At 35.6% G+C, this 26495-nt stretch overlaps 1 protein-coding gene across 3 annotated transcripts; it reads left to right on the forward strand.

Annotated features, from left to right (window-relative positions):
- The first annotated feature begins 1890 nt into the window (after positions 1-1890).
- Myd88 (myeloid differentiation primary response protein MyD88) lies at positions 1891-25715 on the forward strand. 3 transcript variants are annotated; one of them, XM_071690277.1, is made up of 10 exons: positions 1891-1942; positions 6181-6287; positions 8350-8493; positions 9330-9517; positions 13903-14019; positions 16240-16367; positions 17061-17229; positions 18643-18805; positions 21810-21999; positions 24553-25715. In XM_071690277.1, exons 3-10 carry the CDS (start codon positions 8369-8371, stop codon positions 24910-24912), a joined length of 1440 nt encoding a protein of 479 aa, XP_071546378.1. In that variant the 5' UTR covers positions 1891-1942; positions 6181-6287; positions 8350-8368; the 3' UTR covers positions 24913-25715. The 3 variants fall into 3 exon arrangements, with proteins under 3 accessions (XP_071546378.1, XP_071546399.1, XP_071546390.1); XM_071690298.1 differs by having other exon boundaries at positions 24556-25715; XM_071690289.1 differs by lacking the exon at positions 1891-1942 and adding an exon at positions 1950-2057 and having other exon boundaries at positions 24553-25060.
- The last annotated feature ends 780 nt before the right edge of the window (positions 25716-26495 follow it).

Genomic DNA, 26495 nt, shown 5'->3' on the forward strand with positions numbered 1-26495 from the left:
TACTAAAATAGATCTGTGGTACAACCATGGGAGAACCCAGCCTTCACCTGGCTGGTTTAGGTTTGGTGAAGCAACACTTGCTGGTCTGCGTGTGACCAACGCCCAAACCTGAAGCAAGGGACTTCACTCCATGTGTCATATTACAAGATACATATGTCGGAAATTGCCGAAATACGTATCACTTTTTACGTACACGGCTCACATGTCATGAAATTAACGCTGAACATTAAAAAAAATTTGAAATTATATTTTGTAAGCTACTTATGGAATTTGACTCAGAAATTAATTTCAGTCCTTACATATTCTCATGTTTTGCCCTCAATAGAACGATGTAGGGGGTATGATCTTCCTATGCCGCACATATAGTAAACGATTAATTTTTGTACTCATGATAAGCTACTTATATTTTGCACAGCTGTCGTACTCTGCACACTTATAATGAATGTCATACGCTGTGGTACGACTTTCGAACCAAATTTTGCATTTTGTGTGTTTGAAGGACAGATATGTCGATGGATGTTACTGGACCATTCCCTTAATGGTTATACCTCGAACAAGAAGCGTCCTTCGGCTGAGCTGTATCATCGTCAGTGGACAAAACATAAGTTTTCGAAAACCTTCTCGCTCCAAAGCGGTATATCACTATTTTCGCTCACGTTAGCACAGCCTTGGAGCTGTAGGAAATATAAGAGGGATTCTGGGTTTTTATAACGATAGAAATAATAATAATGATAATAATAATAATAATAATAATAATAATAATAATAATAATAATAATAATAATAGTAATAATGAAATTAATGGTAATGGTAATGCTAGTTATGATGTTGATAGTAGTTATAATACTGGAAATAACGATAATGACAATTATCATAATGATAAAGAAAACATAGATAGGTATAGAATCATGGGTATCAGGAACGGATTAAAGAGCATTTAAATGAGCTTTAGGCTTTAGATTTTTTTGGCTCCCACATTTATTATCAAGGAGTCAACAGATGTTATGAAACACAATAGGAACCCGTCCCTGGCCAATGCCATGAATCTACTTCTTTGCGACTCCTCTGGTGAGGAGTTGCTAGGTAGTGGTTGAGAAGGTAAAAAGCAGTGCAATACAGATGCTACCAGACCCCGACTGGAATGCCTTACGAAAGGAAAAGGGAAGTAGTCGATCTGCCCATATTGGAAGCAAAAGAAATTATCAGAGGAGACATGATGACTACATATATAGATTACTAAAACACCATGCCGAAATTAACTGAGAACAGTTCTTTAAATCTAGAAGAGAGTCCAGAACAAAAGGCTACAAATGGAAGTTGAGATATTTTGTATCTTACAAGTATTCCTGTATCCTCTCTTATGTCATAAAGAAATTGTTAGACTGCGTCTAGGTCCTTGTTTTGAAAAGAAGGCACCACAGATACCATTAGGCAACGAGCAGGTGTTGTAAAGCCTAATAACAAGACATAATTTATTCTCAACTAGACAAGGATAATGAAATATTTAGAAAGTCAGGTAAGTGTATGGAAACATAACGTAAACTTACCATATAGATTTAAAGCCACGATATATATTGATTTTTTCCGTTATTCATATATGTGAAGCGTTATCACAAGCTCATACATATACTGTAGGACACAACATTATTCAGAGCCAAGAATCTTCTTTCACTAATTACTTCTTTGTGAGAAAATACCGTTCATGCAAAGAGAAGTCCACCTCATATCATGAAGTAACCTCTCACATAAGTTGCGATATTATGTCTAGTATAGCTATGTTAGGATTACAAGTTCGTAACATTTCCAAGAAGTACTATACATTTTATAGTTATCCATAACTAACGTCATAGAAAATGGTTATCAGTTATGACAGAAAACTGTTGTCTTCTCCAGCTGATAAACATAAACAACAGGAGGAAACTCCCTCGCCTTAGCAGCAACAGGTGTGTGCTGCTATGCCTCTTGGTTTGCCTTACCTCTTATTTCAAGTATTTGAACACTTACCTTGTTATAGAGCTATTAAAGTTTCAATAGCTATACCAGTGGTTTTTCTGTGAGGTAAGCTTGACTTACTTAGTTCATATTTAGTTCATCTGTGAAGCAAGTTTTTGTTCTGAGAACTGTAATGCAGTCGTAAAATTCTTGGGATGCAGCTTAACTTTCGAAGTCCATCAATTAGCATATATACATATTTTCTGTGTATATAGGTCTGACATATGGCCTCTTGCACGTAATATGATTCGCTAAAGTTGTCGTTCAGGGTCGTGTCCTACAGAGATATGTACGGAAATTTTTAGGATACCATTTGTGAAAATCCTGACTAATTCTGTCTTAGCTTACAAATTTGTAGCGTTAGGTTAGTGGTTTATCATAGATATCAAGCTTCTGTGGAGTCTTATTTATCATTAATCGTCTACTGACTGATGCAGGCAAGTTTCTTGTCAAAATAACATGTACTTAGCTTTTTTTCTTTCCTTAAATTTGACCTCCAAAAGCTAGATATGTATACCTTTACAATATAGAATTTAAGAGAAACAAGTTTATTTGACCAGGTGAATGAATATTGCACAGTAGAAATATCATATATAAATGATAATTGGTTTCTGTCAGATTTCAACACAATGTAAAACGTAACCTTGTATACAGTATAGTCTAAGATCTCTCTCTACTTCTGCCCAATATCATACTCTTACATTTCAAAACATTTCAGTTCAGTCCTGCAATAACGTGAATGTACTGGGGATACCCATGATCTTTGCTTTGTCCTGGAAGTCTCACATATTGAACATAGCCAGATTTGTTTCCCAAGATTTTGGGATGATATGTGTATGATGAAATTGATTATCTTATGAGTAGCTATTCCATGTTTATGGGAGCTTTATTTGTCCATTTTGGAGAATTGCTCACATATCTGGAGTGGCTGTTCTTCCACCTCTTCCCCACCTAGAATGGAATGAGCTGAAATTAATATTTCACAGCCAAAATGAAAGTAAAACTAAATGCTTTTGAATACTATGAGGAGTTGAGTCATGTTCTTGTAGGTAATATGTTTTCATTTGATTTGTAATTACTTTTTGTGTACCAACAATTGCCCTCTTCTTCATAGCCCTCCCCATTATTAAGTAATATGATACTGAAAGATGATAAGAAATAATCCCAATAATATCCCCTTATCTTTACTTTCAACAGTAGATCCTCCCATTCCATGAAAAAGTCTTAGATGTTACATTTGATAATGTGGTGGCTATGAATTGCACTTTTACTTGGACGCCTTACTTTCCTAATATAGACCAAAAACTTGTGAGGGTTACCACCAGGAAACCTCGTGAGACACTCTTGATATTTGAGAAGGGTAGATGTCTGTATAAGGATCTAAAGAGGAATTAGCCTTTTAATCATAGCTGGGAATTGGGTTATATGTTTAAAGATTTACTGACTTCAGTTTCACCGATATAACTAGTCATACTGAAAGTTATTTAGTGTATGCAGTTGCTATATATTAGTAATAAACATTGCCATCGTAAACATTTACAGTTTACTTTTGTTGATGAGTGTCATTTATAGCACAAAAAAGGGGGATGTGGTAATGAATTAAACCTTTTTAGATTATTTCTTGTGAGAAGATAGTTCCCATTTAGCAGTATTTTGCATTATGCCTCATCTCTCTGGAACCGTTAAAAAGTGTTAAGAGAGAACTGATTAATTATGATCTCTCTGTGAATTAATCTTTGATGTTTGTAAGACTCTTCCTGTGGTTGAAAATTGTTTTTTATACTTCATAATTTACATTATTTATATTTTCATGCATATACTAATATATTATTATTTATTTTGCTTTGTCGCTGTCTCCCGCGCCTGCGAGATAGCGCAGGGAAACAGACGAAAGAAATGGCCCAACCCACACACATGCACACACACACACGTCCACACACGCAAACATACACACCCACACATCCCAACGTACACACATATATACACACACAGACACACACATATACACACATGCACACAATTCACACTGTCTGCCCCTACTCACCCCCATCGCCACCCCGCCACACACGGAATAACATCCCCCTCCCCCCTCATGTGCGCGAGGCAGCGCCAGGAAAAGACAACAAAGGCCCCATTCGCTCACACTTAGTCTCCAGCTGTCATGCAATAATGCCCGAAACCACAGCTCCCTTTCCACATCCAGGCCCCACAGAACTTTCCATGGTTTACCCAAGACACTTCACATGCCCTGATTCAATCCATTGACAGCACGTTGACCCCGGTATACCACATCGATCCAGTTCACTCTATTCCTTTCCCGCCTTTCACCCTCCTGCATGTTCAGGCCCTGATCACTCAAAATCTTTTTCACTCCATCTTTCCACTTCCAATTTGGTTTCCCTACTTCTCCTCATTCCCTCCACCTCCGACACATATATCCTCTTGGTCAATCTTTCCTCACTCATTCTCTCCATGTGCCCAAACCATTTCAAAACACCCTCTTCTGCTCTTTCAACCACGCTCTTTTTATTTCCACACATCTCTCTTACCCTTACATTACTTACTCAATCAAACCACCTCACACCACTTATTGTCCTCAAACATCTCATTTCCAGCACATCCATCCTCCTGCGCACAACTCTATCCATAGCCCACACCTCGCAGCCATACAACATTGTTGGAACCACTATTCCTTCAAACATAGCCATTTTTGCTTTCAGAGATAATGTTCTCGACTTCCACACATTCTTCAAGGCTCCCAGGATTTTCGCCCCCTCCCCCACCCTATGATTTACTTCCGCTTCCGTGGTTCCATCCGCTGCCAGATCCACTCCCAGATATCTAAAACACTTTACTTCCTCCAGTTTTTCTCCATTCAAACTTACCTCCCAATTGACTTGACCCTCAACCCTACTGTACCTAATAACCTTGCTCTTATTCACATTTACTCTTAACTTTCTTCTTTCACACACTTTACCAAACTCATATACTGATATTCCAATAAGGATGTACGAATTGTCCACTCTCATTTGTTTAATCTCTCACCTCACTTTGAGTGTTTCCCTCATTTCAGGCTTGTAAAACATCTCATTGTGGGGTTAATTTCATCAGCTTTTGTGCTTTTTTTTGTTTTGATAGTCTTGACACTTTTTTTCAAGCCTTTGTATTTCAGTCACTTGACTGCCAGAACACTTTACACGAACGTAACAACTAATATTTCTTACAAACTCCTTATCACTGAAATAGGCAGCTATATCTGTCATAGAATTATAGGAAATCTTAGGCTCTTGAATGTATTTTTCTTAGGTAGCTTTTAAAGTTTACCAGAGGGTTGAGTCATACAGTTCATAATGGATTACTACACAAATATTCTGGAAGCTTTTCCCATTCTTTCTTATCAGAGTTCAGTCAAAAACAGTTGCCATGTCAGTGCCGTCTCTTGCACCTTTCAACATGAGCCTCTTTTCATTTATTTTACAGATTAAGTCCCTTTTCTTTGCTACAATATTTCTCTAATTTTTGATGTCAGCTGTTGAAAATCGTTTCCTTGCATTTCTTCCCTGGTAAGGTTTTGTAGCACCCCAGCGTACCACTATCTCCTAGAGACATTGAATATTGGTAAATCTAGCATTGAATGATCTAATGTTTGCTTATTGCATTTCACAACTAAACTGTGGAATTCTTTTACCTTTTTATATATCTTTTCTCTGTCATCTGCCATCTTTAGAATGTGGAATTCTTTCACCTTTTTATATATCTTTTCTCCTTCATCCTTTAAAATGCAGGTCTGTCATTACTTGAAGAATGGATGACATTAGAATCAATGTAACTCTAATAAGAGAATTTTTGCTCTGAATTGATGTCATTATTTACAAGAAAAAGTTATGGAAATAAATTATGTAAGGACAATTTTATACCAACAACGCTCCTTAATCAAGGCACCTAGTTACAGATTTAACATTTTCAGAATCACACTGTTGCTAATTTAGAGTTATCATTAGTGATATAGTAAAGTATATGTCCTCTGTAGGAAGGAAGGGTGGTACTTTTGCAAAGAAATTTCACCAATATTTGAACATCAGTGATTATCCAAGGATGGAGCTTATGAAGTGTTGAAATATATAAATGGAATAAGGTATTCCTTAAGGTAGAACCTTTGCTTAAGATTGCAAGTTTGTTATCTTCACAGATAATACAGTCAGACAGCTACATTCGAGAACCTGGAATGTGGACCATATCAGTGGTCATGAAGTGATTTCTCCTGCATCACTATATCTTCTCAACACTTGCAGCCAGGTACCAAGTTGTATCACACTGAGTAGTTTAAGGGGTCTTTCAATGTGATCTCATTCAGAAGTAACATATGAGTGATTGCATAGAGTGCTGTGGCAGGAATGTATGCACAGAATCACAAGTGAAAGGGCATGCCAGTCCAGAGATGATGAAAAAGCATAACTTTTTTTAAGATCACAGTTGTGCTTTAACTTCAAGGCTTTGATATATATTTTGAAGATATTCATTAATGCTCTGATGGTGAACTCTCTTGAGATTTACAGATGTGCTCAATACAGAGTACCTAAACAACTGGATAAATTATAGTTTAGAGTTAGTTAAGTTTTATCCTACACATTGTCTGCAGGTACCAGCACACTTACACTTAATGAAGTGTTGTTTGATGATGAAAAACCTCTTCACACATTTTTTAGTGTTTATGTATTGATTTTGAGTGTGTATAAATTCATAAGATTGTTTGTTGCAGTATTTGTATCTTATTATGAGACTTTGATGTGTACATTATATGCATAAGCTTGTGTATATGGTTTAAAATATATGTAAATCAGTTGTAATAATCACGTGAAATGAATGTATCATTGTGGTGTCCCTATCTGTGTACATGGGAGTAAATGGTAAGACCAATTAACAGAAAGCCTGTTGGTTCATGACAAAGTTAGCTCATGGAGAAGAGTTATAGAATCCAACATATGTAATCTGTATAGTTGGAGGCAAGATAGGGACATAGCAGAAGGCTCTTCTCAGTCCATCACACCTTCCATCATATTAGCAGACTCAAAGATAACTGTGAAAGAACACCGTTTAGTATGGAAAAAGTATACTGACATGGGATATTTATGGAGAGATGTGAATGGAAAGAATAGTAAATTAACTTGAGCTGATGGACATTCTAGGAAGGAGGCTTAATCTGTGAAGAACAAAGATATTGGAATGCATGAATTTTATATTGCCCTTGAACAAGCTTATTCACTGATGATTATTGTCAACAATGTGTTTATCTTGCTGTGATTTAAATGTGTTGATAGTCTTTTCCCTGACAGAACGCATGGTGGCAACACTTTATATCTCATTCTGTAAGGATGAAAATGTTTATATGCAACTTGTAGAAAAAGTCATATAAAATTGAACAGTGGGCTAATTGAGAGGTTAGAGGGTTAATAAAGATATCACATAAAACTTGGTATAAATCAGATAAAATCTGAAGTTTGGACAGTAAATGTAGCATTTCCAGAAACAAGACATGGGGACATTTCACTATTCATAACATCTGAGAAAAAATAAAACTACTTTTAGTGTTGCTACATGTCTTCATATCTTTCATTTGTGGCTCTCTAAAGTAGTTAAGGCCCTGCATCCCAGAAACTTTATGTAGTTGTAGGCTGTGTTTGTTAAATCCTCATTCCAATACACACATTAATGGGTTGCTGTTTCATAATTATGGACAGATCATATTTGTACTTTGGTATTATTTTTCTATGAAGGTTTTTAAGTGGAGAGGTGGTATGTTTTGGAATAAATAGGGAGTATTGTCAGAGTTCCAGTTTATGAGAAGAGATAGAATGTAAGAGAGAGTGACAGATGCACATCAGTGACTGGATTGTATAAGGCTGTAGATATTTCTGATGAGGATGCCAGAAGAATGATTTTCTGTGCATTACAGGCATATTGTGAATGATATTAGAAGCATGAATGAAGATGATAATTTCATATGTTAAGCTGTAAACACAAGTTGGGGATATGTTTCATTAGACAGAGAGGCTGTTTTACCCATGATTTATCCCATGTTATGGAACCAAAGTTAAACATGAGAAATAGATTGACTTCCATTGGCAAACTATAGACAAATGATTTCCACTGTATTATTAAACAAAGTAAAGATTCAGGCAAAAGTGTAAATTTTTTAGCTGTTTTAACACAGAAGAGGACAGAACTAATGCTTTATATGCAATAATAGATGAAAAGCCCTTTGCCATTCTGTTTTTACCTTGAACTGAACCAAGCTGCATCCATTCTGAATATTACTTGCAACAATCTCAGCCATGATACTTTATATTTACATTTACAGTTACATTGTAAAAGCAGACATGTCTCTGCGCCGAGGGGAAGTGGGAGAAGCCCCTATAAGAATTCTCAGTTCAGCCACACGACAACTTATGGCTACCAGGCTTGATTCTCGGAAGATACTTTTGGCATCTCAAGGGGTACACAGGTCAGTTGATTTTTTTTATTCATTGTGCTGTTTCCCAGTTATGAACAGGGGTTTGCCATTTTCCCTGTTCTCACTTGAGAAGGAACACCAGCCCATAAGTTTTTCCATACTAGAAGAGGGGTCCTTTCATGACAGCCCTTTTGAAGCTACAAAGCAAGACCTGGTAGGCTCCTATCAAACAAGCTTCTTTCAAGTTGGATGTCAACTCTTGAACCTTAGATACTTCTGGAAATTCAAAAAAATGCAAATGTCAAATATTGAGAAAGCATCAGGTTGGAGTTGGGGTTTTCCCCTTCCCTTCCCTTTTCTTGGAGAAACTTGGGACAGCTACCCCTTGAAACGGGAAGTAGCATTTCCTATAGCAGGGACATAGCAAACCCAAACTGTGGTGGCAAGCTGCGATGATGATGCAGGAAGTAGCTTTGTAGCTAACACTTTCTCCTGTGATCAAATTATGAGCCTTTAGTTGTGAAAATTGCAGGTTATCCCTTGGGAATATATGATGGCAGGCAAAGGAATAAATGGTTACATACATTATGAGAGGGGTATCTTTTTTTTTTATAGAAAGAAAAAAGATTAATAGCAACTGAATAAAGTAGTTCATAGTAGGTATATGAAAAGAATATAACTAAATGGAAAGATAGAATGCTGGATATTTTTGTTTATATTGTTCATTCTTTAGAATTATTAAATAAACCAAGTTCCTTGGGAGGCTGTTTTAGGTCACTTGGTAAAAGGTGGAAGAATACCCTGAAAATTATCTCGCATTAAGATAAAAAGTGGAAGATAGTTTTCAAAATTCCCTCATATTGAAGTTCTAATGTTTTGTGTTCCAGGGATTGGAGAGGTGTGGCAGAACAAGCAAATCTTGATGTGAGCAGCATCAGCTGTTGGGGCAAAATATCCCCAACAGAACATTGTTTACATATATGGGGTCAAAAAGGCGGTAAAGTGGAACATCTTTGGACATTTCTTGAAGTAATGGATCGTTATGATGTCATTGATGATACATTGGAAAATATTTGTAAGTGTAATAGATTATTTTATGATCTATCTGAATATCCTTTAGATACATATATTAAAATTTTCAGATTATTCCCTAGAAATTTCAAATGCACCAGTAAGATAGAGTGATGGTGATGAAAGTGCTCTTCAAGTAAGCATCTTAAACACCAGACAGTAACCAGTCTTTGAGGCCTATAACTCAAAAGATGTATTCCATCTGTTGGCACACATCAATGAAAGGCTGAACTTGGACAATAAATGACCTCCCTTTTCTTAGGAGCGTCTACCAGTTTAAAGCAGAAAGCAAAGGTTCCTTAACACACTTTTGGTAACTGTATCACCATGTTGGACCCTCCCTATGTACATCTTAGCTTTGACGTATTTTTTGCATTACTAACTCTTTCAAAGAATCTGCTGAATCTGCTGAAGGTAGGTAAATATTTGTTTGATTCAAGACTGCAACCTAATTTTCTTTTTTGTTTAGACCAATTACCCAGGCTCTTTACAAAATTAGAACAAGAGTTTGAGTCAATAGAGAGAAGTCAATTTACTAAGACCAGGCCCCATTTTCAACTTACCTTTCCTCAAATCAGCTTTGAAGTGGTTATTTTAGATTTTTGTTGGGTCAGTGATACCTGTTATTGGTGATATCCTGTCTTCTTAAGCTAAAGGTGTGAAGTTTATTAATTTGTCAGATGTTAGTGGACTTCATGAGAGGGAGTCAAGGTTTGTTTGTTCCAAAAGGTATGAGTTGTAATTGATTTCTCAAGCTCCTATGTCACTGTCCCTTAGCAGCATTCATACTTCATTAGGCAATGCCATTTTTTGATGGCTTGTGTAGAATGCTTCAGCAGACATAGAGCCAGTGCTCTACACTAGATAAGTGCTTCAGAATTGCCACAATTAGAATTTAAGCTTCAGCACTTCATTTAGTGCTTTGCTTAATTAGAAACCTGTATATAGCCACTCCATTTTTGTTTCTTAAAATGTATTAGAGTTCATCAAGGTTTGTGCTTATCTCCACTAGCAGCCAACATCTCGTAGAAGGATGATGATATTTATCATAGCTGAATAAGGGCTATTCACAGGGCAGATTTGTCAAAACTAAACTGGGTAAATGATTTGTATGTTATTGGTACTCTGAATTTACTAGGACAGTAAGTAAATTTGTTAAACATTTACATTTAACCTCATTGTACTGTTAGGCCTAGAGATGATTTCATGATGTAAGGAATTTCATTGTAATCATAAGTATAATTGATGACTGAGAGCCACCCTGTAAATAATAGGGGTACTGAATCTCATATTTCATGGTTATTGATCTGGATCAAATTATTAACTATGTTACTCATGTTTCAAACCATCACAACATTATGCTTTTTACCAAAAATCCTGTACACTATAGCTAACTGTTTTACCCTAGGTATATTCATCAGATCACACTCTTGTCTGTCTCTTTAATCCTAGCATCTCCTCTTTTAGTTTTGTAAATGATAGGTATACTCGGTCTCTCATATTTCATACTTAATGATATGAACTAAATTATTATCCATGCTACTCATGTTTCAAACCATCACAACCACTGTGCTTTTTACCAAAAATCATGTACACCATAGCTACATAGTTTTACCCAAGATAGGTAATCTGATCACACTCTTGTCTGTCTCATTAATCTTAGCATCTCATTTTCCTGCTTTCTCCTTCCAGTGCTGAATGTGGCCCTTTAGTAGTGTGATAGAATTGCTTGAGAAAATTATTTCCTTTTCTTGGGTGATGTTTCCCACTCCTTTGAGTGTGTTGCAGAGGTTGCCACAAGAATGGAGGATTACAGTAATTTTTTTCTCACAATTTTCTTCTTATCAAGTCCATTGTTCAGTCATTCTTGTTCTATGGTTATTTGAGCAAAGTACCTTGGGTATCAGATGTAGAAAAACTCTCATTTGTTTGACCGTCAATTAACTTTCATTTATGCATGAAATCATTGATGATATTTTACTCTTGAGATAAATCATCATGTGTAGAATGTATGTAACTATGATATATATCATGAGTATGGAATTCTGTTTCTTAATTTATGTTTTCAAAGAAACTGTTTAGTTTTGTAAAATTTTCACAATTATATCTCTTCTTTGAGTATTGTTCCCCTTTTTATGTCCTCATTAACCCCATAAACATAAGCATAATTATCACATTTTCTAGGTGGATATATGATATTTGACATTTTCAGTGTCTATGTTACTATTTACAAAGATAGAATATAACAATGATTGTTAAGATATAACAATGATTGTATATCAGCCTCTCTGATTCTACTGTACTCAATGTCGTGCAGATACAGTTTTATAGACTCTCTCAAGTTTACTTTAAAACTCGACCTGCTTGTCCTTCACTGTAATACTGGCTCACTTTTCCTCTTCTATAGGTATTACTGTACTTTTTGTTCCTGAGAGCTGGCTGCTTGTGTGCCCCCACTACTTGCTAGACCATGCCATACTTGGCATGTTACTGTCTCAAGATTACTGTTAGGCTGTTGGCAACTCAAAGGTGGGCTGTTTGATAACTGTTTTTTTCATACACCTTGAAGGTTTGAAACACTCTACCCTTTCATGTCATTCCTAATAACTATGATCTGGCATATTTTGAGAAACATGTTTTTTCAGTTTTTACTAAATTCATAAATACTTTCCTTTATCTTTTCTTTTCCCCTTTCAATAACCTCTATATATTTCAACAAAGACCTGGCCTTGATGTGAACTTTTGTCCATGACTGGAGCCTTCGACATGAAATAAGAAGACATGCTCTAAGAATCTGTGGCTCATTGATTCTCTGTCTTCATGAGAATGTAAATTCTCCCGTACTGATTCTTTATAATCCTCTGTTGTTAGAACTTCACCATCTCAGAAGAGTGCATATTTTGCTCCCTCCTGACCATTCTTATTGTATTTTCAGTGTTTTCATTGAGTAATTGTTCTGGTTCATGAAAATTCTTAAGAGGAATTTTGATTATCACCATCACTATGCAGATCTCCCCTAATCTTTGTGTTATGTACTGTATGAGAGGGCCATCCAGCAATATCTTGTGAGACTTAATGTTGTCCCTTATTAAGTGGACTAGTCCCCTTCCTTCTTTTTATTTTCTTTCCCTCCTTGATGTCGTGCAAATGTCATGCAACCCCCTAGACAAAGTAGGTCAGATATGCTGTGAAAGTCCCAATTTTGGGTAAATAATGACCAAATTTTAGTTTAACTTTTTCGGTCCATGATTGGCTGGCATATGTGCAGTTTGTATATGGAACGAGATGGTTATGCTTTTTAACCCTTTCACCAAGGCAGGCCTGTGATCCTACAACTACCTCATGTGTGGCAGATTTTTAGAAATATAAAAGATAAAAAAGATGATTGTAGCAGAGTATTGAGTAGTTAACCATAATTACAAAAGTTTAGAACTCATTTAGATGGAACTGTGTGTTGCATTAAGGCATCAAAGGGTACTTTTTATCAAGTGGTGTTAAGCAATCAGTACTTTCAGATAGAGAGGAACAGTAATTATATTTTCTTTCTTCTGTTATACCAATACAATAGTGTGATTACTATTAATTAATTACTAAGAGAGACTTTTACACTTATGTTATCCCATCTTTTTGTATACATGTATCTTATCTTTTCTCCTATTTGTGTGTACCTGTACAAGCCCACATGAAGGATGAATATTTAGGATTGGCTGTGGGCTGATTGGTGTGTCCAGCATTTGAACCCATTTGGTCCTGACCCTGGGTGGACCTGTGCATGATTCATGATCTGTAACACTACCTGGTACATCACCATTCTCTGTGTGAATGCTTGTAACATTATGTAAATATATATTTTGCCTGAACCATTATGTTGATACCCAATAAATATTTGAAATGTTCTGGATTTTTCTCTGTTGTTGTGGCAGCATATTATGATAATATCTCTGACATCTTGATGACTAACACAGAGGAGGGGAAAGTATATGATCTAGTATGACAGCACATTATGGGTGGCAATTAAAAAAATTTAACCCTAAGCACATTATGGGTGGCAATTAAAAAATTTAACCCTAAACATTTATGTTCCTGCACATCGCATTACATTTTTGAAAGTGGGGATCTGTATTTACATTATAGAAAAAAATGAGTTCTGCTTTCTATTTCATAGGACAGATTCCATTATTGGATTGCATAGCCTAGAATGTGCTCCCCAAGCATCTGTCATGTTGAAGAAACATTCTCTACATACTGATTTTTCTGCTTGTTAAATGTTATGGCATTATTTTTGCAAGTGGTTATTCCCATGGTTTTGTCACATATTCACATACTACAAGGTATTCAAACTTTCCTTGTTTTCCATTATCAGTTGTCATCTCTTATGTTTTTTTCCAGATTCTGATTATGACAAGTGTAAAAGCCAAGGTGGTGGTGCCTTGGCAGCCCTCCCACCACCGTTGGACCAGTTAGTGTCTGATGTGGCAGTGTATGATAGTAACGTTCTCACTGTTGGTGAGTAGTAACAACGATTTCTGTTGCCAATATGGATAATGTTAGAATCTGTAAAGGCATAGGCTTCCAAAAAGTTTTTGAGAAAGGATAGTAGCGTAAAAAGATTGCTGTTGATAAAACTACCTTCAGTTGATTTCTTTCATTTATTGGACTTATCATCTGTAAAGCTGTCTGAATTTGATGCCTTAATGTATTAATTTATTTGTTTTAGGCTAAGGTTTTCCTTTTTCCCATGATAAGATTTCTGATCTGCTAAAAGTTCTTGAAAAATTGGCAAAACTTTTGGTTTTGTTTCTCCCATACATGATATTTTTTTGTAATTTGAGGATTAACTGTTTATGCAGTGTGCATCTCATGTACTATATCACTGTTGATATTTAGTATGTGTTTTTATTGTGTGCTGTAATTTCTTTAAGAGAATAAGAAGAGAAATATAGAGCTGTGCTGTATGTACACTCCACATACATCAGGTGCCCTTCATAGCATAGTATCCTTAGTAACCATGGGTATATCTAGGGGAAATAGCACCAATGGCAAGCACTGAAATTGCACCCCTGGCTTGATTAAAAATGTACATACATTGGATGTACATATAAATATATACAGTATAATTATAAGCCATTGAAGAGTTAGGCCAAAGTTAAGTTTATGTAAACTCTTAAAGACTGAAAGACTTATTTGATCAAAATTGTAATGTATAAGCAGTAATTCATCTGATAGGAGCAAAATATTACTATAGATTGAAAAGTAGGCGAGTTTCTTTTTTCTCTCACAAAACCAAACCTTTAAAAATGTCAATCGTGTAGCATATTTCAAAAAACAAACCTGTTGAGTGGTGCCCAGGGCACCTGCTTAACTGCCATACCCTAGATATGCCACTGTAACTATTACATTCAATTTTAAAATTTTTTTCAGAAAATAAGATTTCCTTTAAAAGCTCATTCTAAGAAGTATTTTTCATGCTGAATACAAATCTGGTGTTAAGATAACATTTAGTCTTCTTAATGACACCTAATTAAGCTGTTAAGTCTATTTTAAAATATTTCTGTTCTTTTGCATCTTTTTATTTTTTTTTTTATTATACTTTGTCGCTGTCTCCCGCGTTTGCAAGGTAGCATCTTATTTACTGATTATGTATTGGTAACTGAGAGCATTATGATATATTTTTCATGATTATTTCAAGTATAGAAGTGTTTAAATATCTTATCTTTCAGTTTTGAAACAAAAAGTTTTTTGAGCTAAAAAAATACCCTGATTGTTTGGCAGAGAAAAATAGATTTCCTTTAAAAAGTCATTATAAGAAGTATTGTTCACACTGAATACGAATCTGGTGGTAAAATGATTTTTAGTCATTTTCATGACATTTAATTGTGCTGTTAAATGAAGCAATTTAAAGATATTTTTTGTTCCCTTGCATCGTAATTAGTATGTATTGAGAACTGAGAGCATTATGATATATATATTTTCCATGATTATTTTAAGTATAGAAATGTTTGAATATCTTATCTTTCAATTTTAAAAGAAAACTTTTTTATGGCTAAAAAATACCCTGAACTATTACCTTCAATTTTTGGTATTTTTCTTAGAAAAATAGATTTTCTTTAAAAACTCAGTATATGAAGTATTTTTCATGCTGAATACAAATCTGGTGTTAGAATAACATTTAGTCATCTTAATTACACTCAATTTAGGTGTTAAATGAAGATTTTTGAAATATTTTCTGCTCCTTTGCATCGTATTTACTGGGTATGTATTGGTAACTGAGAGCATTATGATATATTTTCCATAATCATTATAAATATAGAAGTGTTTGAATATCTTATCTTTCAATTTTGAAACAAATTTTTTTGAGCTAAGATATCTCCTGAGCTATTACCTTTAATTTTTGGTATTTTTCTCAGAAGAACCATTTCCTTTAAAAACTCATTATAAGAAGCATTTTTCATGCTGAATACAAATCTGGTGTTAAAATAATGTTTAGTACTCTTAATGACACTCAATTAAGCTGTTAGATTAAGTCATTTATAAAATATTTTTCTGCTCCAAATTTTTTTAATTCATTGTTTAAACGACCTCATGGGCTAAATTACATCTTTTAATGTGCTGGATCCATCCCTTGGGCTAGCTTTGGTTCACCTCTCTACTCAGCTATGATACCATAAATTTGCCTTATCATGGTTTGAAGTTTGTAAACTTATATATATATTTTTTTTCATACAGATGATCATAAGAATTTGAGCATGGGACTGGGGCTGCAGTATTACAATGCACTAGTTTTGTTTGCTGATGAAGATATTGACTTTGTGCAAGAAATGGTTGAGAAGTTGGAGGGAGAGTATAATCTCAAGGTAAAGTTGATTTATTCACTTTTGCTCCTGTGTATTATCATTGTGTTTACTTATTACTATATGCCTTGAAGGTTTTCTGGTAATTAAATATTTTTATGAAAATTTGATAGTGTTAAAATTTCACAGAGATGTAGAATGTACATTTAAAAGATGATCATTTGAAAACTTAGAACAGTATTTTTGAAATAGAGATAGAGATTTAGAGAATAGACAACACAGAGAGCTATGACTACATTTGCTTTACCCAATAAGGGAACTGGTTTTGTTTTCAAGAACTTTGTTTTAAGCTTGTTCAGCCCAAAAACATTTTAAACTGTAATATATGTATGATGGAGTAGCACATCAGGGCACTGATGTGATATGAATATGTGAGAAAGGTTGAAATGTAAAATAAGACTTAAGAAAGAATAAATTTTGATAGAGTGAATGGGAGTGGATATAGGAGAAACCAAAACTAAGATGGAGGGATGGAGAAGGTTTTCATGGTTGAGAAAGTACAGAAATGTACTCTGATCATGGGGAATGAAGAAACTTTTGCATTAGACACCAGCTATGTACTAGAGGAGAGGAATCATTTATAGACAGTAATTTTGATGAAAGGATTTTGCTTGATGAAATTGTTTTGCTTGTAGCACAAGATGATAAACCATGAGGTAATTCTTAAATGTTTGTAAGACTAATTTTGTATTTCAGCTGTGCTTAAAAGACAGAGATCTGGTTGGAGGGCTACAGTTTGAGTCAGACAGCATTGTGCGACTTATAATTGAACGATGTACTAGAGTCATTGTTGTTTTGTCACCCGAGTTTTTAGCATCCAGTGCTAACAATTTCTTCGTACTATTTGCTCATGCTCTCAGTGTCGGTAAGTTACTTGCCCTTTTCATATAATAGTTTTAATTATTTTTATTATGCAAATTAAAGTCTTTAAAACATTTAGTATATGAGATGAATTCCATTTTCAAAGCTCTTCATACACCCTTCTTGGCTTTTGCTGCTTTTCTCCTCTTGTCCTCGAACTTCTCATTATGTTTGAAAATGCAGTCTTAATGAACCTACTTATATTCATCCTTAGCAGTTGTGAGTATTTTTATATCACTTCATCTTTTGCTGTTTGCTGTTCTTTTCATAACAGCAATTAACATGAACCTGATGTTCCTCTTTTTCATAATATGACATCCTTCTAGGGGCATGGGGCCCACTCATGTGAAGTCCTTGATGTCCTCATTGTAGGAATTTTCCTAGTTGTGTCCAGAATGGTGTTGACCAAGATTTTCTTATTATGAATAAAGAAATGACCTCATTTGCTCACATCCACACTAGCCATCATATATAATCCACAAAAATTAGTATGAAAGTGTATTCTTATTAGCTTTGATGATAAAGTATTTGTTGTTCCAGAAGGAAGAAAAAAAGAATTCATGCTAACGCACACAAACGCAAAAAAAAAGAAATGCAGCTCTTGGTCAGCTGGGTATATAAGCAGACAGATATATCCTATTTTACCTTGTAAAACCTGTGGTGACCAGTTTTTGTTTTTGTTTAGTTCTTTTTAAGTTTCACCGGGCTCAAATTGGTTTTCACTCATGTGAAGTGTTGGTTCACGCATGTAAGCTACACTGATTTTATGGATTTTTACAGAACCTGTTTTTGTGGTGAATGCTTTACAGTATTTACTTTTCTCTAAGTAGTTGATCTGCATATGATGGCTGTTCAGCCGTCAGCAACACGAATGACGTACTTGAAAGCCAGTGATGTGCGGTAAAGCCAACATTACACTTATAGAAGAATTGCAGGCGGGTAAATTTAATGATGTACTTTCATTTATGAAAGCCCTGTGAGAGTTGATAGTGAATTTTCTCGGTAATATTATCTGTATGGGAGAAATCATTGATAAATTAGGTCAGTATTGATTTTATATGTTATAGTATTGTTTCAGTTATGCCTTATTCTAAATGAGATTTTCACAAGAAATTAATGGTATATTATTGGGTTATTAACAGTAGTACTTGTGATTTTCATGCATGAACTTAATCATGGATTTAAGATTTAAGACATAGGTTTAAGGTTTGCAGATTTTTATATGGATTACATACACTATACAACTACAATTGTTAGTTTCTGATGAATTTGTTTGAATTTAGCAAGACATCTTTGTTCATAACATATACAATTCTCAGAAAAACTAAGACATGAAAGTTTACAAGGAGGTAAAAAAGGATGTTTACCTTTGCTGTTATATTGTTTGCACCAGTACGTATCCTCTGTTCATTTACAGATCAGCGCAGGCGCATAGTCATTCCATGCCTGTACAGACCATGTGTTAAGCCAACTGTAATAAGTTTTTGTCACTCTCTTGACTACTATCGTGCAAAAGGATACTGGAACTACTGGGAGAAATTACGTGACTCCTTAGCATACCAGCCACAAGTTATTCCCAGGTACAGGATCAGGTTCAAGTATATCTCTTCTGCTACTTCTATGAGTGGTCCTGGGTAAAAAATTTCTCCATAATCATTATAGGATGAGTTTCAAATACAGCTATTATTTCCATATTTTTATATGCTTATTATGTGCCTACAGTTGTCAGAGCATTTTATTATGTAAAACTTTATTCATCCATCTTGGGTGACACTGGATTACCTTCATATGGTTATGCTTGAAGGGAAAAGTCACCCTTATCTGGTTGTATTATATAAGTGTAATCTCATCAAAGAACTTCTTCCTTCAAAGGAGTCCATCCTTTCCCCTGTTGCTAAATGCAGTGCAGCTTTGAAGCTGGAGGAACCTCTGGAAAAGGGGTTCTGGCATTTTTCGATAATGATACATTCATCTAGCCATCTGTTTTTTATAATGACCCTCATGGCTTACAGATAAAAAAGTTATAGCCATCTCATTTGAAAGGCAAACATTAAGAGTATGAGAAAAAGTATAGAAGAAATTGATTACAGCTCAGATGTTTGTAGACCTAACTCTTAAAAGTGGTGAGGGTATAGGGAGGGAAAATTAAAGAATGAAGAGAATTTCACATCTTTGCCATTTGTGGAATGAAGGTAGTGTAATGGCCAGCCTCTGTGTGGCTGGATTCCACATAGAAGATATAGGAAGCAGCAGCCACTCATGCTGCAGGAACACTCAATGAAAGTATGTGTTAACTGTTGCCAAAATAATACTTGTATAACAGAGAAATGGCAATGGTATCATGGCAGACAGAAACTGATGCTTGAAGATAAGTGATAGCAGGAGAGTTGAAAAGCTGAAAGACCTCTGATTCCACTCCAGCAAAGAGAGAGATGGAACAAGAGCCACCCCAAGATATGCATACAGTACTTTAAAGCTGGTACAGAGAAGATATCTGTAGGTAAGGAATTGCTACTTACAAGAATATTAGTTTTGGTATCTGAATAACTTTTCTGCTTTTTAGAAGGATTTTGTGCTGTTTGATGTGGGTTTTCCGGCATAGAGTTGAGGATGTTGTTATGCCCAACATGTTTATGTTGATCTAGGGATGAGCTATATTGCTTTTATTAAACATTATTTCCATAGATCTAGCTCCCCATTTGCAATGAAAAAATCTAAAAGCATTTTGCCATACAGAATAGGTGAGCTTCATTTCAGATATGCTTCATTCTAAGGGTTAAGACTGTATCTAAGGCTTCTAGGGAGGTATGTGTGATTACTATCTGTAATTACTTTTTGTGTGTTGTAGGGAGACAGTTTTTCACCTAGTACTATGTACCATGCCTTTACTCCAAAGGAAATGATGAGGTTACGGGTAACATGAATAACTTTATAAAGTAAATAGGAAAGCATTTCAGGAAGTTCTGAATCTAAATGGTGTGCATGGAAGACTTCTGAATGCTTTTGAGAGATTTATAGTGGAATTAGGGCGTGTATGAGAGATAATTATGCTTGTGCCGTGCCATTATATAAAGGCACCTGGGAGGTGAGTCAGTTGCTGTTTGTAGATGGCATTGCTCTGGTGGCAGACTGTAATGGTAAAATGCAGAAGCTGGTTTCTGAATTTAGAAGAGTGTATGAAAAGAGAAAGTTGAGAATTGATACTAATAAGAGTAAGGTTATTATGTATTGGGGCGATGAGACAAGTTAGTTTGAGTAGAGAGAACCTGGAAGAAGTGGATTGTTTTAGATATCTGGTAGGGGACATGGTAGCATATGGAACAATGGAAAGAAACTGCAAGGAGTGGAGTATTTTAGATACCTGGAAGCGACTGTGGCAGCATTTGGAATCATGGGAGCTGAGGTAGCCATAGGATGGGTGAGGGGGATGAAGGCTTGGACCATTGAGGGATATGTGGAAAGAGAAGTCACTATCTCTGAGGTTAAAGATAGGTATACTTGTATTACTGGTATAGTAGTTCCAATTTGAATTGTATGGATGTGAGGCTTGAGCCCTAGATGACAGAGGGTGGGAAAGGGTGAAAGCTTTGTAAAGGAAGTGTTTGAGGACTGTGTAGTGTGAGGAGGATTGATTAAGGGATGATAGGGTATGTGAGAGTTGTGGTAGTAAAGACAGTATGGTTAAGAGAATGGAAGAGGGTAGTCTGAAGCTGTTAAGATATATGGAGATAACAACTAAGAAGTTATACATGTCAGAAATGGAGGGAACAATGGAGAGGGGATAACCAAGGAGGAAGTGGAAGGATGGAATGAAAAATGACTCAAGTGTATGGGGCCTGAACGTGCAGGAGAGTGTAAAGCATAAAAAAGATAGAGCACTTAAGAGTAATGTGGTATACAGGAGTTGATGTGCTGTCCATTGGTTGAACCAAGGCATATGAAGTTGACAGGAAAAACACAGAAAGGTCTCTAGGTCCTGGTTTTGGATAGGTGGCTATGGTTCTGCTGTATTATACATGACAGCTTGAGAGTGGATGTGAGCAAATGAGGCCATTTCTTTGCTAGTTCTTGTTGCTACCTTGCTAATGTGGGAAATGTTGAAAGAGTTTGAAAAAAAGGAGATGATTAGGGATTTTTTTTCATAATTGCATATGGTTTTCATTTAAGTGAGGTAGTATCAATAGCAGAGGAAGTTACCCTATTTGCTCACATCTGTGCTATAGCTATCATGTATAATGATAAATATATGTCTATATATTATGGCGATGGGAATAAATAAAGGCAGACAGTATGAATTATGTACATGTGTATATATGTATATTTCTGTGTGTGTATACATATGTGTACATTGAGATGTATAGGTATGTATATTTGCGTGTGTGGACGTGTATGTATATACATGTGTATGGGGGTGGGTTGGGCCATTTCTTTCGTCTGTTTCCTTGCGCTACCTCGCAAACGCGGGAGACAGTGACTAAGCAAAATAAATAAAATAATATTATGTATGTAATTATCCATATATATTTCCAATACATAGATATAATTCCTTATTATAAAGTACATAAAATGTTTGCTTATTACAAGTGGTGAGCAAAGAGCAAGAATAAGAGAGATATCAGGTTCATCGACTTCATCCCAGGCATCTGTCAACTCTTTAAGTGTCACAACTCCCTCCCCATCGCAATCACCAAGTTTTTTCTCAAAGTTTCTTCGAAGATCAGACGCAAAAGTTACAAGTAAGAATGACTCGACTACAGCAGAGGATTCTCATACAGTATGTATTGCACCCATAGTTTTGAATGTACATAAGTATTTCATTATCACTAAATATTAACCTTTGATTTTCTGGTGTTTTCATATCATAGCTTACCAATTCTGGAATTTCCTCAAGATTGCAAATGTCATAAGTTACAGCTACTACTATTTACCTGTATCTATGATACCTGTTCCATTCAGGAACTCTCTCAAGGGGTGGCCATAGCCAGAGTCTCCATAATTGGTGAACTCTAGTACCACTTTTTAGCCTCTAGTGCTTCACCCTGAACAGGTCTCTAGCTGAGGGCAACTTTAGTACTGGTGTTTTCAGAGGCTCCTAACAAATGTTCTTACTGACTACTTTTACTTAATGTGTCTGCTTAATGTTTGTGATATTTTATTTGAACATTGTTTTGGGTTTGAATTATGTAGCAAGTATTAAAAGAATAAGTTTATTAGCCCTATAAAAACCCTGCAAATGAACTGCACTGATAGACAGCAACTTAATGACTACATAAATGAAGATGCACCATGGTAACCTATTGTCACTACTTGATGGCAATATCTTACTTTGCCTTTCTTTCCCTATATGCAGCAACAGGATATTTTCCAGCATTTCACTAACATCGTTGTAATGTGTAGTGTGCATAATGTAAGGCTTTAAAGGAGGCAAATTAATGTACACCCCCATGATTTATAAAGTATAACATGTTAATGGACATTAACTTTCCTGGTTCATTGCTTTTCTTGTACTCCTGGTTGCTTGCATACCTTCTATGCAGGTACTCTCCATAAATTCCCTCTTCTGTATCACTAGCAACTAACTTCTTTATTCCATTATATAATAACATTTTTCATGTTTCTGCATCCAGCCTCTTGTGTTTTTTTTTGGAAAAGGGGAATAGTGTAGGAAGGGAGCAAATGATAGCAACAGTTAGGAGAGCTGGTAGGGAGGTGGTAACATGCAAAAATGTGAAGAATATTTGGAGCAAGTATTTTTAAGGTCTACCAAATTTATTAGATGACAGAGAAACATATGAGGGGTATTTGGAAGAAAGTGGCACATGGAGTGAAAGAGCCATGGTATAACTTAAGGTAAAGAGAGAAAGAGGTTGTGAATGCTTTGCCTTATCTAAAGTATTGCAAGTGGTAGAGGTGGAAGGGATTACAAGTGAAATTCTTGAGAAAGTGGGTGACATGCTACTGATTGGTTAGGCAAGCTGTTTAGCATTTATTTAGCACAAGATGAGGTACCAGAGGACAGGCAAAGGTGACATAAATGAAAGTTTGAACTACAGTAGTATAAATTTGTTAAGGATACCTGGTAAGGTGTATGAAAAAGTTATGGTAAGGTTTGATATTATGTACAAAGTATTTGATTGGAGAAAAGTATCGTGGCTTTAGAAATGTTAGAGGGTGTATGGATTTGGTATTTGCTTAGAGGATTTTTTGTGCAGATTACTTGGTGAAAGAGAGGAATTTGTATGTGGTATATATGGACCTGGAGAAAGCCTGTAACAGGGTTGACAGAGATGCCTTGTAGGTGTTACAGATATGTGATGTGGAAGGAAAGCTAATAAATGCAGTGATGAGTTTTTCGCGGGATGTTTCACATGCCTTGGTTCAGTTCATTGAAAGCACATTGACTCTGGTATACCACATCGTTCCAATCCTTTCTTTCTTCCTTGCACGCTTCTCACCCTCCTGCGTGTTCAGTCCTTGATCACTCAAAATCTTTTTCACTACATTCTTCCATTCCAATTTGGTCTTCTGCTTCTCCTTGTTTCCTCTACCTCTGACACATACTGACACATATATCCTCTTTGTCAACCTTTCCTCACTCATTCCATATGTCCAAACCATTTCAACACACCCTCTTCTGCTCTTTCAACCACTCTTTTTATTACCACACATCTTTCTTACCCTTTCATTACTTACTCATTCAAACCACCTCACAACACATATTGTCCTCAAACATTTCATTTCCAACACATCCACCGTCTTCCGTACAACCCTATCTATAGCCTGTGCATCACAACCATATGATATTGTTGGAATTACTATTCCTTCACGCATACCCATTTTATTGACTTAAAAAGCAATGAAAATTCAAATTGTTTAAGACAGTAAACTTCAGTGGTCCACTTCAGTATTTTATTTCATTTCTTTCTGTGTTAAAGACCTAAAGAAAGGTACTTTCATCCATTATTGAATTACTAGAATGTGATTTATCTTTGCAATAATGACTGGTCATATGTGATGGCTTTAGGAGCCTCTATGCCAAAATGTTTTGAAATTTGTTAGATAACTCATTGTCGAAAATAATTTTTGATCAGTGCATGCTAATGACATCCTTAGCTGGCATTGTCTAAGCTAAGAATAGCTTTAGACATATTGGAAACTCCCATATTTTTAATTTGTTCATTATGATACCTTTTTTTAGTATGCTTGTCAACCTTGATGTATTTTCTCTAGCAGCTTTATATTAATGTTTTCTCTTTTTTTGAATGTTTTTTCTTATTTGCTTTGTATGTATTTTTCTCTGCATGAAATTGATTCTTACCATTTATAGCAGTATGGCAAAGCCGCTTTCTCTCAAGATGAAGTTGATATACCAGAAAGAAATGAGAATTCATCCATGGGTGCAAATGGCTTTCCACAAAGCTCTGCAATACCTATTCTGGAATCACCTACAGGACCTGTTCTTCAGCTTAGTGCATCATCAGCCTCAGGGGAATCAAGTGATTACACTAGTTTTTTCCCAGCTTTACCAGATGTTCCTGAAACTTCTCCTTCCATTAGTCCCATGAGCACCACCAGTTCTGCTGCCTTGTTACTACCAGATGAATCTTCATCAAGCCCTCGATCTCCTTCTCGGTTTCTTGGGAGAATTTTTAAAGGAAAACAGAAAAAACACAAAATTTCTAGTTGATAATAACTTCTCTTTTTTAAGAACATTACATCTGAATTTAGAAAAAGATATAAGAATAGGAATTCTAAGAGGTGTCACTTTGATTTGTATACCATTAGGCTTTATTTTGAAGTGAATGATGAAAATGCTTGTGATATGTATGATAGATCCAGTCCAGAGTATGTTTTACATAATCAAGCTTGAATGCTTTCCCTACATCTTAACAATACAGCTTAATTTGTGGTGAGGAATACCAGAAACTATATTGTATCTTAAAATGATATCTTCTCTTTGCCGTCCATGTATTTCTAAGAAATATCTGAATGTATAAAAATTATTGAGCTAGAGCATAATGGGATTTATAGGGTTATTGTTTCCCTTTCCTTCCATTTTTACCTGTTGGTTTTTTAGGTTTATATTTAGAAATTATTTGATAAGACATCGGTGGTATCACAAATTAAAAAGTACTTTTATGAAATTTTGACGAGATAGAGGGGTTGCCTGGAAAATGGTGTTCCCCTTTAGCCTGTGGGAGTTCTTTTTTGAAGTATGGCTGTTAGCAGATTTTCAAAAATTTACTGGTGTTTAAAAAACCAACAGGTAAATTTTCTTTGTACCGCAGTACACCAAGATTTCCATGAATTAGGGTATGAAAAAATAAACTTACATGATAAATGATTAACTGTGTTTAGAATATCTGAGACTGGAAATCTTGTTTTATATGATTTCTTAAATTGTAGCTTGTGCAAAATTTTCTGCAATAATTTGGTCTGATCTTATTTTCATTTTGTACCAAATCTTTACCAACAAACTCATGTAATTGTTGTTTTGTTTGCATTATCCTGTTTCCTTCTGTACCATTAGTGTTAAATATGTTGGCAAATCTGTCTGCATGAATCAAAGGAAAATTAATTTTCATTAAAGTCTTTCATTATGTGGTGGTCGGGGCCTCAACATATAGGAGGGTGAGAGGCTTGCAAGGAATAGAGTGAATTGTGGTATCCTGGGGTTGACGTGCTGTCAGTGGACTGAACCAGGGCATGTGAAACGTTTGGGTTAAACCATGGAAAGGTTTGTGGGGCCTGCATGTGGATAGGGAGCTGTGGTTTCGGTGCATTATACGTGACAGCTAGAGACTGAGTGTGAATGAATGTGGCCTTTTTTTTGCCTGTTTTCCTGGCACTACCTCGCTGAAGCAGTGGATAGTGATGCTGTTTCCTGTGGAACAGGGTAGCGCCAGAATGGATGAAGACAAGCAAGTATGAAAATGTACACGTGTACATATCTATATGTCTGTGTATGTATATGTGCATATATGGATGGGCGATCAAGTATAAAAATAGTAATAATGATAAAAAAAAATATTTTTTTCTTGCAAATTCATCATTTCCTGCACTAGTAAGGTAGCATTAAGAACAGAGGACTGACCTTTTGAGGAAAAATCTCACTTGGCCCCCTTCTCTGTTCCTTCTTTTGAAAAAGTATGAACTGGAGAGTAGGATTTCCAGTTTCCCTCTCCCTCCCCATTTAGTCACCTTCTACAACATGCAGGGACACTCTATCATGAAACACATTCAACAAACCCTCAAAATACTCACTCCATC

Source organism: Panulirus ornatus, chromosome 3, assembly GCF_036320965.1.
Source record: "Panulirus ornatus isolate Po-2019 chromosome 3, ASM3632096v1, whole genome shotgun sequence".
Classification (NCBI taxonomy): Eukaryota; Metazoa; Arthropoda; class Malacostraca; order Decapoda; family Palinuridae; genus Panulirus; species Panulirus ornatus.

What these genes read in the sequence shown, in the direction of transcription:
- Myd88 (XM_071690277.1), top strand. Translation starts at nt 8,369, where the DNA reads ATGTCTCTGCGCCGAGGGGAAGTGGGAGAAGCCCCTATAAGAATTCTC. An exon ending in AGGGAGAGTATAATCTCAAG is followed by an intron (nt 16,368 to 17,060) that starts GTAAAGTTGATT and finishes TTTGTATTTCAG; the next exon opens with CTGTGCTTAAAAGACAGAGA. An exon ending in CAGCCACAAGTTATTCCCAG is followed by an intron (nt 18,806 to 21,809) that starts GTACAGGATCAG and finishes GCTTATTACAAG; the next exon opens with TGGTGAGCAAAGAGCAAGAA.